The sequence below is a fragment of the Phyllostomus hastatus genome, unplaced genomic scaffold (genome assembly GCF_019186645.2).
Source record: "Phyllostomus hastatus isolate PE091 unplaced genomic scaffold, TTU_PhHast_1.1 phas_contig_40, whole genome shotgun sequence".
In the NCBI taxonomy this organism is placed as follows: Eukaryota; Metazoa; Chordata; class Mammalia; order Chiroptera; family Phyllostomidae; genus Phyllostomus; species Phyllostomus hastatus.
In genome coordinates, this window is record NW_025333872.1 from 56,481,389 (window position 1) to 56,494,200 (window position 12,812).

General features: G+C 42.6%; 1 protein-coding gene across 2 annotated transcripts in view; it reads left to right on the forward strand.

Moving 5' to 3' along the window:
- LOC123822142 (sine oculis binding protein homolog) overlaps positions 1–12,812 on the forward strand; it is a 158,587-nt gene that overhangs the window by 87,580 nt on the left and 58,195 nt on the right. Inside the window, exon 5 of one of the 2 annotated variants that reach the window (XM_045844076.1) lies at positions 3,583–3,678. The exons of the other annotated variant lie outside the window; for it this stretch is intronic. Coding sequence (XP_045700032.1) covers positions 3,583–3,678 — 96 coding nt within the window. The remainder of the gene's footprint in view (positions 1–3,582; positions 3,679–12,812) is intronic. 2 annotated transcript variants of the gene reach the window in all.

Consider the following 12,812-nt stretch of genomic DNA (forward strand, 5'->3'; position numbering starts at 1 on the left):
AAACACTCCTCCCTACAGGGGCCGTTAGCTCCTTCTGTCCTCCCCCCGCCCCTTGATATGCTGTTGTCTGCCACCCAAAATGGGGCAGATGTGAAATAAGGCACTTGCTTCAGTTTATCAGGTTATAAAATGTTCTAAAATGAATCGACACGTAGGGAGAGGGAGTGCCTGTGGATTTTGTCTAACGTTGTGGCCAAGTGGCTGTGGGACGATAGTGGAGCCCCTGCCTGCAGAGCACTTACCATGCATCAGGCAGTGGCCGGGCCCCAGACACCATCCTGCCCTCAGGAAGCTCCCAGTCTGGCGGAGGAGGCAGATGTCATACTAGCCAGTGGGAGGGTGCAGCTGTGTCTGCTCGAAGAGAGGGCAGAGTGGAGATATTTGACTTGGTTAGAGAGGTTTAGGAAGGCCTTTTAGGAAGTGTCTAGTAGTTCTTCTAAGATGAACTTTTAATACATCAGAAACTAAAAAAGAAATAAAGAGAATGTTTTGCCCACAAGTAGCCAGTCAAGTACTCTCTTGAATCTTTAGGGTGAGCCCCACCCCAGGGGCCAGAGCCTTGGTCCTCCTAAAGCTGCAGTTTGCTCCAGCGGGAGGTGGTTAGAGCCTATTCTGCCAGCTCTGCCAGGAGCCTCCTCTTGATACCGGTAGGCACGCTTCCCAGATCAGTGGTTCTCAGCACTACCTGAACATTACAATCACCTGAGAGCTTTTTAAAACAAAACAAAACAAAACAAAACAAAACAACAACAACCCCGCCCCCACCCCCCCATTCATGTCCAGGCCTCACCCTGGACCAATTAAATCAGGATCTTGGAAAGGTGAGGTAGAAGGGAGGTCAGGCACCAATGTGTTAGAACAAAATCACCCGAGATGATTCTAATATGCAGCCAGAATAAAGAACTGCTGCCTTAGATGAATGCAATTCTTTTAATTTAATCCGGTAAGAATAATTGACAATTTTACCTTAAAAAACTTCAGAATGCAAAGGGAATCGCTTTGGTGACAGGTGTGTGAGTGCGTGTGTGCACACCCACGGGAGGGGGATCGCCTCCCAGGCAGGTGGTGCAAACGCAGCAAATGGTTGGAGGGTAGATCAGAGGCAGACCGTGCCCAGGGCCATGGGAGTTTGCTGCAGAGGCCAACATATGCCTCAGTAAAGAGTCAAGTTTCTGACTTTCTGTCTCCACTTCCATTCACCCCAGTTCCCCTCTCCTTTCTCTTATACTGCTGCTTTATTTAGCCGCATAACTTACGAGACTTTATATGAAATCTGTAGCTTCTTTGAGGAGGCACATTCAAGTCTTAGACTTGTTTTGTCCTTTAAAAACATAAAAAGCACTGTGAGCACCTTACATGTAAATGGAATGAATGTATTTTTCCACTAATGTTGAAAATATCCCCAGGCATCTGGTGTGTATGGATGTGTGTAGATAGTACATGCATAATAAACATATTCCACCTTATGAATATTTATACACAAGATACATATATATTGAATATAGACATACATATGTAAATAGTAGCCCTTGTAAACTATATGCAAAGTGTGTTTCCAAGCATATGCATCATAGTGCATCAGGAATATAATAAACCTCCCACCAAGTTTAGCATATTTCGAGGTGGCATTTTCTACAGAGTTGTTTATGGTAGGGTCTAGTTACAATCCCTTTATGGGTTTTTTTCCCCATCACTTAAATGTTTGTTAAACCAACTAAAAATAAGGCACTGGGAATGGCAGAGGAAGAGAGATAAAATAGATACTGTCCCAGCCTTCAAAAGACCCATACCTCACAGAGTGGCTTAAAATTGTTATGAAGAGTCTACCATCATCCCTTCCCATTGGCATCTCACTGCTTTCTCACAGCTGCCTTTTATTTATACACTCCACTTTAAAACGGGTCCATTCAAGACTAGATGAACTGAAACCCTAATGGGGCTGCAGACTAGGACAGATGCAGTGAGAAGAAACATCACTGGTTTCAATGCCTAGACAACCATTGGACACAAACAACGCTTACACTCTTTTCTGTCACATATAGTCCCATTTTACAACCGTGTTTTTATTTTATGCTGATTTGGTGGTGGTGGAGGGTACAGACAAAAAGGCACTAAATCCCAGAGATACTGATAAATCTCAAATATGAAACCAAAACAAAGCAATCTCTTCCCTCCTTCCACCAACTTCTTGAAACCCAAATATGACTGCCTGTGACATTCCACTTCCAAATTGAATCCAGTTCCCTCCCTGCAGTAAGTAGCAGAAGCCTTTATTAAAAACAAGCTGTACATTCTCGAATGTGCCGAACACGATCCCTCTCTAACATGACAATCCCCAGTCCAGCCGAGGAGCTCTGAGTGATGCTTGTCAGCGGGCAGATCTCACTCCATTAGAGGAGAAACAATACATCCGTGCTGTCATCGCTGTGCCACAGACGTGCGTGCTCATTGTGTCCTCCGCCTCGATCCATACATCACAACAGGTAGTTCTCAGCTGTTCCCTGGGTGCCAGACATACATTTTATCTAAAGAGACAGCAGACAGAACTACCTGCTGCTTCCTGTGCGGCTCTCCCTGTGTTTCTCTCCTTTTTCCTACTTCACTCGGGCTTTTTAAAATCAGCTGGCAGGGAGCCAGGAGCTCATCATTTTAATGCAGTGCAAAATGGAATATGCATAATTATATGCAAGCCATATGCGAGGGAGACAGCTCAGCTGTGAATTTCAGGAGGCCAGGAAGGAGAGAGCAGTTAGGGCTGAGATGAGATGAGAGCAGAGCAGAGTGCAAGTGTCGCCCCAATGAATGATTTAATGAGTGTGCTGCAGACACGCCTCCTTTCACCTACCTCTCCCTTCTCTCCAACTCCACACCAGACACCCGTGGAGATGAGAAAGAGAAGACTGTATGCAAGCGGTATTGCTGTTGGGTTCTGTTAATGTCTCCATTTAAACTTCAGTTTTCTTAATTAACAGTGTAGATCAAAATAACCAGTAACTTTTAATGCAGCTTCTTAATTAAATCTATTTTTTTTCCTACTGCATTTCATTGAAGAATCATTGTTCTTACAAGATCATTGCTCCTTTCACATTTTTATTTAAAAATGGAGGGGAATCAGCTTATCTCTAATAGTATTACAATGCAAAATATAACTATGCAAATTGCTTTTCTTATGGCCTTGCTATTAGAATTTTTAAACAGTGCATTATCTAGAAATTGCTTAAGCATGCCAAAAAGTTTAAACACGTATGTATGTCATAGAATCCTAAATGTACAACCAAAGTGGCTGGAAGACTAAAGTGGTGGTAATTTCCAACAAAGTTATTTTATTTTGGTTTGCTGAATATTTAAAATGTTAAATATTACACCACAATGAATTTGCATGTTCAAACTAAACTATGTAAAGAAAAATAAATCCCAAATTTTGATATCTAAAAGGCGTACTGCGTATTTAAACAAACTTCTTAATAATGTTGTTATTTCTGGATTCCCGTTTGTTTAATGATCTGAGCTGTTATGCTTTTAGCTTTTTTTTTTCTTCCATTATTTGTAAGTCCCTAAATAGGCCATTATATTTCCCTTCAGGCTAGAGATGAAGATGGACATGCTGAAAATTTTCCCCAGCAGCACTATGCTAAGGAAACTCCAAGGCTTGCCTTCAAGAATAACTGCGAACTACTTGTAAGAATAATATACTTACAACAAGTCTAGAATGTTACTTTAGCACAGTGAAAAGAGTTTTTGAAAGGGTTTGTTCATTATTACATAATTTATGAAGTATTATAGTTTATCTGTATAGAGTTCTAAATGCTAATACTGATATCACTGAATATTAATTATAAGATCTCAAATTGTTTGCAAATCTTTTATATCTGATTATAGAGCTTGGATGGCCTGTCTTTATTAGCTTGTTTTGTATAGTAGTTTATAAGCAGCCATTTGGAAAATGGCTAATAAAGTTAAAAACACAGAGAAATACAGTTGATACGTGTAGCTTGGAAAAAAGCAATCCCACCCCACCCCTCCTTCTACTTCCTAATTGTACACTGTTTTAGGACACAACATGGTAATATTTTGTTCTGCTAGGAACGATAGCAGAGCTGACACGCAGTACTCCCTTTAGAATTCAAGTATTCCTACGCTGTCTTGCCAAACTCAATCAGGCACTTTAGTCTCTCCTAAGTAGAAGAAGTCAAAGCAGCGACAGGATGCGGGGATGTTTACAAGTCGTGAGAGAGAGGATATCAGCTGTGACAGGGACTGTGTTCCAACGCAGGGTTAATTTGCTGTTCATTTTCGCATTTACAGCGAGACAAGATGAAAAGCAAGCAGGAATGCCTATTATATTTCTATTAAATGAATCTGTTGGGACCTAATGTTCTTGATTAGCTTTTGAAAATGAGTGCTCCGCAATGCATTTTCTGTTTACCTAAAGTAAACAGAGAATGAATTGTCATGTATTTAGAGATTCAAACACTGCTTTGGAAAATGAAGCTTTATGAGGGATCTGGCTATGTTGTCCCTAAATGTTCTTTTCTTTTCAGTTGCATTAAAGCAAAAACATTTGCTCCAACTAAATGAAAGCACTGAAAGAGAATGAGGATGCTCGGTGGTTATGTTTTGAGGTAGTCTCATTTCTGTTTGGTTTTTGGCGGCACACCGAGCAGCTCGGCCAGGTCTCAGCATTCGGAAATCCCACATGGACCGGTGTTTGGACTTAGCTCTGATACGAAGTATTCATTAAAAACAAAGTGTCCAAAGAGCAGGAGAAGGGGAAAAATACAGTTTCTACTCACTCTAGCCGCATAGCTAGATGTGGACAGCGAGAACCTGCTCTCGCAGCTCGACCTTCTGTGCAGTCGCAACAGCGCCACTCTTTCCGGGTGAGGAGTCCCGGGACCAACCAATCCGCTGGCATATTTCCGGCTTGGAAATGCAGTTTTTTTTTTCCCCTGAAAATTTAACTCACCTGACATTTTATCTTAGGTTTCTTAAGCTTTCAGGTCTGCTGGCACTGCCTATTTGGAAGGAACCCTTTTCATTTGGTTCTGTTTTAACGTTTCACCCCATAACTCTGGTTATCCCGCAGAAGATCGTAGGGGCCATTTAGGCTTTGTTTCCGTATCAAAATGCTTTGGGGAGTCGCTTACTACTTTTTGGAGAAATCATTAAACATAATGTGCCATACTTGATTTTTTTTTCTATTTACTAGAAAGATGAATGTGCTTGAGTCTTGGCTGTGGTCAGTTTCTACTGGAGGAAGTAAAACGTATATGTGAACGTCTTCTCCAGCTATCTTTAGAGAAAATATATATTTAGTCTTTGCTGTGTTTAAACACCAAATTGTGTTGGCAGTAGTTTTGAGAGATTGGTACAAATTTAGTTCTTCTAAGTCACTGTTAGAAATGTTTTATTTTTGGTCAGCAAACGATAAAAGAAAAAGGAGAATAAAGAGAAAAAAAACATGTGAGCTTATTTCTTCAAGGAGAAACTTAATTTTTTTCAGCTGCAAGAACAGCAGTGGTGCTTGGCTGGTCACGAAGGCCTGAGAAGTTCTGCTTGTCTGTGAAAGAGACCTGTTCATTATTAAGAGAGAAATGGGAAGTCCTTGGAGTTTTCTTAGTGCAGCTTGGAGCAAATTTTTAAAGAATCCATGAGAAAAGATTGCATGCTTTCTCCAGAGTGGTTTCTTAGCTTAGGGGCGTGTTTCTGCCATCTTACGTGGTTCATTGCCACAGAAGCCATGAGGGAGCCCTGGGGGCGGGGTGAGGGCACCAGTGGCTCTTGGAAGAAATCACAGAGGGCACAGGTCATTTTCCAGGCTCCCAGGCGATGAGGAGCTCATGGCTGGAAGGCTAATGCCCTGGGCCACAGGTGCTGACAGAAAGTGCCCTGGCCAGGTAGCCTCCGACTGTATTATTGACTGTTGATTGTCTCTGTCCTCCCCGCAGACCCCTAGCCTCTGCTTCTTGGAAGAGGGAGGAGTATTAAGGAACTTAAAAAAAAACAAAGTAAAATCGATGCCTGGAATACACAAGTATTTGTCATCAGGAGGCACTGAACAAAGAAAGCATTGGCTGATAGAAAAATCTGCTATGCAACTGTAGATTTCCTGTAGGGTATTGATTTTTCCATTTAAATCCCAAACTGTGATGTGTGCCTTCACACTTAATGCACAACACAGATGACTCTGTAGTTCGGTGGCCAAGATTCCATGGTTGGTGATTGTGCAGCAGCTCCCTTATGCTCTTTATTAATTTCGAAAATGCAAGGCTGTCAAGATGAATGACATTAGATAAAGCTTGATTACTATGTATGTTGTATGATATGTCACAATTTAGTGTGGCCCCATCTACCTCTTCATAGATAGGTGTTTACACACACATGTGTGCACACACATACACCAGGGTATTTTGCTGACATATCTAAATTTATGACCAAGGCAAATAACTTTCAATAAAAGAAACTGTAGGAAATTCACCTCACATTAACACCACGACAACATGACGTATGGGAGCCCAGAGAGGGAATATTTAGAGCCAGCCATGGTGACTAGACTTTGCCCCAAATTTCAACTCCATTGCCGGTCCCTTTACCATTATTGCCTCATTATTTTGGGCCTACTGGGCCTCCTCATTTCCTCTATTAAAATGCTCATATCGATGGTGGAAGTTGGATTAAGAGGCAGACAGGATGACTTTAATCATATTATGAGCTCACACCTTCTCATCAGCCAGTACTTCCTCAGTCTTCAAAGCCAGCTGGGAGTAAGACATCGCAGAAGTAGAGCATAAGCGGGGTCCTTGAAGGGAGAAGACCTGTAACTAGAAGAGGAATGTTGAAAGGGTTTTGGGGAAGGCACTGAAGGCAACTGAGCCTATTATTCCCCATATGTTCTCAGGGCCAGTCCAGAGAACATGGCTGCATTCAGGAAGAAGGTCAAAATATAGTTAAAGAAGAGCAGCAATGATGCAGTGTAATTTGGTTGGAAAGAAAGCAGGGTAGGAAGTCTGAAAGGAGAAATAAGGGAAAGGAAACTCGGGGGCAGGAGAGGAAACCAGCCTGTCTCCCTCAGTTCCAGATTCCCAAGTCATTATCTAGATCAAGTCCCACTGCCTTTGGCTTTTCCTAAGGCTGTTAGGGATCGGGGCTGTTAGGGATTGGGGTCTTGCAGAGGGAGGGGGAGGGAGCCCACAGCTGGGAGACAACATAAAAATAACATTGGAGAAGAATTCTTTCTGGCCATTTAGAGTGCCAGGGTAGGGAGAAGATGAAAACTGTTTTAATTTTGTGGCCTTCGGAACAGAGATGGTGGGGAGGAGACACGCTTCAGCAGCTCTGTGGGCGGATGTGCCCATTCCATTTCCTTGGGCAGTCAGATACATAGATTAAAAGAACCAGGCATAGTCCTTCATCAGGACTGCTCTGTAGCAATACCGTGTTCAGTCAGCAAGGTGTTATTGAGCATCTTTTATGTATAAGGCACTAGACCAGACTGCTTGTGGGGGACACAAAATACGAAAAGACAGAGCCTCTTCCTAAAGGAATTTACAGTTCAGTGGGAAGACAGTATTATAGTGTCAGGAATGTGGACTTTCAGGACTTTCTGAAAGTTAGAATTTTGCCCAGCTAGACTTTAATTTATTCCACCTCACTCTGGTCATACGACTTAAGGATCATGGGCACAGAGGCTTAAAATTTATGGTGACATAACTGCCATCATATCACATCGGATCTGTGTTTCACCCCGTGGACCTCTCTGAGCTTCAGATCCTCATCTGTTAAATGTACTAAAAAATGGTAATAACCTCAGAGGATATTGTAAGGATTGAATGTGATGACATATTTAAAGTGCCTAATACATAGTAACATTCAGTACCCATTAGCTGCTATTATTATGATCCTTCTTGTTCTCATGATTGTTATCATCACTCAGTGAGCTGTGCCCCAAGAGAGCACCAGCAAAGTTCTGGAGTACAAAGGAGGAAGAGATTACTTCCATATGCGGTAATTAGAGGCTTAACAAAAGGGGATACCTTTGATCTAGGCCTTACATGGGTTGGATTTTGATAGTCGGAGTGGGGGTGGAAGAGAAGGGGACATCCAGGCAGAAGAAATAGCAGGGGCCAAGGCAAGGAGGCAGGAAAGTCCAGGTCAGGTGACCCACACCTCAGCTGGCATCCAAGTTGGCTGGAGGGTCGAGTACCTGAAGGACGAGGGGTGAGCTGGCAGGCCGGCCCATTTGCAGAGGTGTCAGTAACTGACACCACCCTGTCAAGCCTGGGTGTAAATAGTTGTACTTCATGGAAATTCCTAGTACTTTTGTGGATTAAAAAAAATTACTACAGAAAATGTTTAACGTACACAAAAGCAGAAGGAGTCATATAGTGAACCCCATGTACTGTCAATCAGCTTAAACACTGATTGGTTCTTTATCTTGCTTCATCTCTCCCTTTACTCTCCACCCACCCACCCCACCCCCTTTTATTCTGCTGGAATATTGTGGAGCAGATATATTAGTTTGTTCTTTTGTAAAAAAAAAAAACTGTAGCACCCTACTTCTCTAGCTAGAAAGAATCCATGGATGCTGGTTAAATTGGAATTGGAGCGCTGGGACAATGTATACATAAAACAAAGGTCTCCTGGTTAGACATTGTGCTTTTCCCTCCCTGCTCAGCACAGCCTTGTAAGGCTTGGACAGTCAAACCCAGTTAAAAAAGCCTACCACAGTGCCAGTGATGACTTGAGTGTTCTTCACTCTCAGTCCCTGGTTCTGTATATATGTATTTAAAAATAAGATCAGGTCTCTTCACACACCAGCCCAGCTCATCAGCACATGTTGGCTTATCACAGCGATGAGGCAAAATCCGGGATCGCTGTCACATGTTAGCTATTTCTAGGACTTTCTTGCTAGATCATGGAGTCATAGTAAGAACCCCCAAAAGGTGATAGAAACTGCCACATTTCACTTGAAACTTGATAAGCTCTTCAAAGTATGTATAATTAACCAACAATCCTCCCCTTACAGAAAGCCAGATTCGTGCCCCAGCTCAATTCGAAATTGTACAGTTTCTTTGATGTTGCTGCTGAGCAGTACGGGCTCCGAGAATTAAAATTCTCGGTGACACACTTGGGCTCCCGTCACGTCAAGTAAAATATCATATGACATATGCATGTACAGTGCTCTGTGTACCGGTTTCCTGGCAGAATAATTGTAAAAGCCCCCCCCCCCCAAGAAAACCCCAGGGACTGGTTGCCATCTAAAGAGAGTTGGCCTAACCTACCATTTTTTCCACCCACCTTCCAGACCCCTTTCGTCTGTGACTTTTCCTGAGTACCTGCAGTTTTTTTAATTGTATTTTAGTAAAATAAAACTTTTTAGAAAATCATAGACCAATAGGAGACTGAGCAAGGCATGCCCACTAAAGGTGGCTCAGTTACACTCCCCAGCCAGGCCATCTGGGCTTTGACACAGGCAGGAGGAGTGGGTTCTGCTTAGCCATCCCATGTCACCTGCTCATTCCACTGCTTCCATCTCTGCCCTGCTTCACCTTGCTCCCCAGCTGGGGCTGCTGCTTCTCTTTCTTTTCAGCCTCTTGGCTCCCACTGTGGCTGTGGTCTTATGGCTCAGAGCCTTCTTGTCCCATACGAAGGCCCTCTGTACCACTGTAGACCACCTCCCTTCACCTCCCACCCACGCGAACCCTATTTTAACTCATTATTTTTGGTGTATGTGCAGGAGAAGCTATCTGGAAGGTATCTAGAAGCTATCTAGCAGGAAGGCTAGAATTCCCCAGCCTCTGTTCTGATAAAAAGGCTTTACTTAATTGGATCTCCTTGGTCCCTGGCGAGCTCCCTTTTCCAAGGCATGGAGATCTTTGCCTTTCTAGTTTCAGGGCCATTGCACAGAAAGGTCAGAGGCATAATGCTTTGGTTTTCATGCTGGCTTCTCGCACAATACACTAGAGCGGTTCACAGAGACAGAGAGAGGTATGGAGGACCATGTGTTTTCCAAGGGAGACTCTGTGGTGTGGTGGGAAGAGTGGGTGCCTGATCCCAGCTCTGCAGACATGCCAGCTTTGCAACCTAGGAAAGTTTCTGAACTGCCCTGAGCTCAGTGCCTTCAGCAATAAAATGAGGACAAATACAGTACCTACCTGCTAGGGTCGTTCTGAGGAATAAACAAGATCATGTATGTGAAGCACTTAGAATGCCTGCCATGCCATGAATGTTTAAATACGCAGTAGTCTTATTACTAATAAAGTAGAGTTAGAGGTGGCATTAGTGCATACAAAATCTTAAGGCAGGTGTTGGGAGTACTTGCCTTTACTTTGTAACTAGAGTCTCTTCCTAACTGGTTTGTATAGAAGCCCATATGTAATATTTTAATTTAGAACAAAGAATTTCAGAGAAACCCTTGAACATCCACCCAGTTGCCTATTTATGCTGAGGGCACTAGAGATGCTGTTGGCAGCATAGCAGATGTTGCTGATTTGTGAGGTACTGAAATGTTGGAATACTTTTCCAAGAAGAATACAGAAATTTCAAAAAAAAATCAGTATGGTATTGTAGTGAAGAGCTTGTATTCTGAGCCTGGTTGTTGGTTCAAATTCCGGAATCTCCACCATTCCAGCCACTGGCTGTGTGACACTGGGCAAGTCACCGAATCTCTCTGTGTCTATGTCCTTATCTATAAAACACCAATCTTACCTATCTGGTAGGATTGGTGTGAGGGCTAAATGAATGAATATCCATAGATACTTAGAATGGTATTTGGCAAACAGTTGACACTCAATTGATGTTGTTGTGATTATGATTATAATTATTTCTTCTAACTAAGGTTGCTTACTTTCAAGCACATCATAGAATACCACCTGGCCAAATTTTCTAGCAATAGATTATTTGAAAGTCTTTTTTTAAATTTTATTTTTAATTTATTTTTATTGATTTTTCTTTTCCATTGCCATTTAGTCCCCTTCACCCCCTCCCCCCAGCAATTGCCACACTGTTGCCCAGGTCCATGAGTCCTTTTTCCTTTGCTTGATCCTTCCATCCCCTAACTTCCATGCACCCCCAGCTGTCATCCTGCTGTCCATCTATATAACTCTTCAGGAAAACTCTCTTTATCTTGCCCTACCATTTAATAGTAAAACTGCTAATCTTAGGAATATGTAACTAAGAAAAACAGATGCAAAGCAAATGATAAAGTGTAATACATGTGGAAATATCTACAGCATCAAAGGGACGTGCCTCTGATAAGCCCGTGAAGGGAAGGAGACAGGAGACCATCCTATGGGTGCCCCCAACATGCCAGCACTGTGCTAAGTCTTCACAGACCCTTTTTCAGATTCTTTATTCTCCATCACTTGCTAAGTAGATAGATAGTGTTATTTCCATTTTACAGATGGGGAAACTGAAATCAGAGATGTTACATTCTTTGCCCTGGGAAAGGGGAAGGGGAAGGGACCTAGTGAGCAGCAGAGAGCTAAGGCTTGATGCCCATCTCTGACCTGTGCTCAGGCCAAGACACCCTGCCGTTTGCTCAGGGAGGGCGCCAGGGCCAATGCAGCCCCCCATCTCAGGGCCCTGGGGGCATCCAGTCTATGTGTTAGGGATGAGGGAAGTCCGAAGTTAATTCAGAATCATTCTTTTAGCTTCTTCATAGTAATAATTCATTGGTAGAATTCTGAAACCAGCAAGAACATCTCTGAATATTAGAAAGGGGAATTTATTCAGAAAGCCATGTCAGTGTTTGAGAATTCTCAACGCATAATACATTGTAGGGAAAGGAACCAAAATATATGTATTTTAATTTGGTAAACAATAGAAAATATACTTTTCAATGTGATAGGAGCTTTTGAGTATATTATTTTTTGCCTGACAGCAATAGATTATGTGTGATAGATACTAATTCTTCTTTTGGCTTGATTCTTTTTATGATCAGAAAGGCCGTTTGAAGAAGGCCTGGACTCTTTCAGTCTGGTACAGTGGTGTGCGTCAGAAGTGAACTGATTTATGATCGTTGCACATTCTGGCCGTCAGTCAGCACACTGGGGCCAGGCGTCAGGCACGTTTTCTCTCACTGTTTTAATTGCTAGAACTGAACAATTGCCTAAAATACCAAAGAGAATTCACCTCTGATGGCTTCATGGAAATGCTAGGTCATATATCAAACAAAAACCAGAAAATCAGATAGGATATCAATTATCAATATAAAATTGTGCAAGTAACCAGCCAGAACTAATATTAATCACATTCAGTCATGTGCTTGGTTTATGGCTAGAAGAACAAGCTGACGGAAGTCTCTTGGGAGAAAAAAGTAAAGGGTATAAAAAATATTTGGAGTTGAGATGAATGACATATGTGAGTAATAAAGGAGGCAAGAAATTGGAGCTGGGGAAGTGGGGGTGATGGAGGACTAGCGAGAGGGAATTTAACAAGGAAGAAGGAAGATAGAAGCCTATGATTAAGCTGTAAATGAGCAGATTCAGGCAGACAGGAGTCTTTAAAATAGTGTGTGTTTTCATTGCATTCAGCTTGAAGTGTCTTTAATAATTGTGTTTTTTGTACACTTCCTACTCCTCTGGTCTGAGGTGTCAAGCTTTCCTGCAGGACCTTTTTCCTAGCTGTTCTCCCTACTGGGTGGCCACATACAGCCAGGCACTGGGGCATCTCTTAATCCTGGATGAGGCCCCTCTGGCTGAGAGCTGTGCCGGGCAGGAGCTTTGCTTTGCTCCTTACTACGCCCCTGACACCCATGCGTGCCCACACCGTATTTCAGGGATTCTAAGACACGCTCTTCCCCTCGAACATTT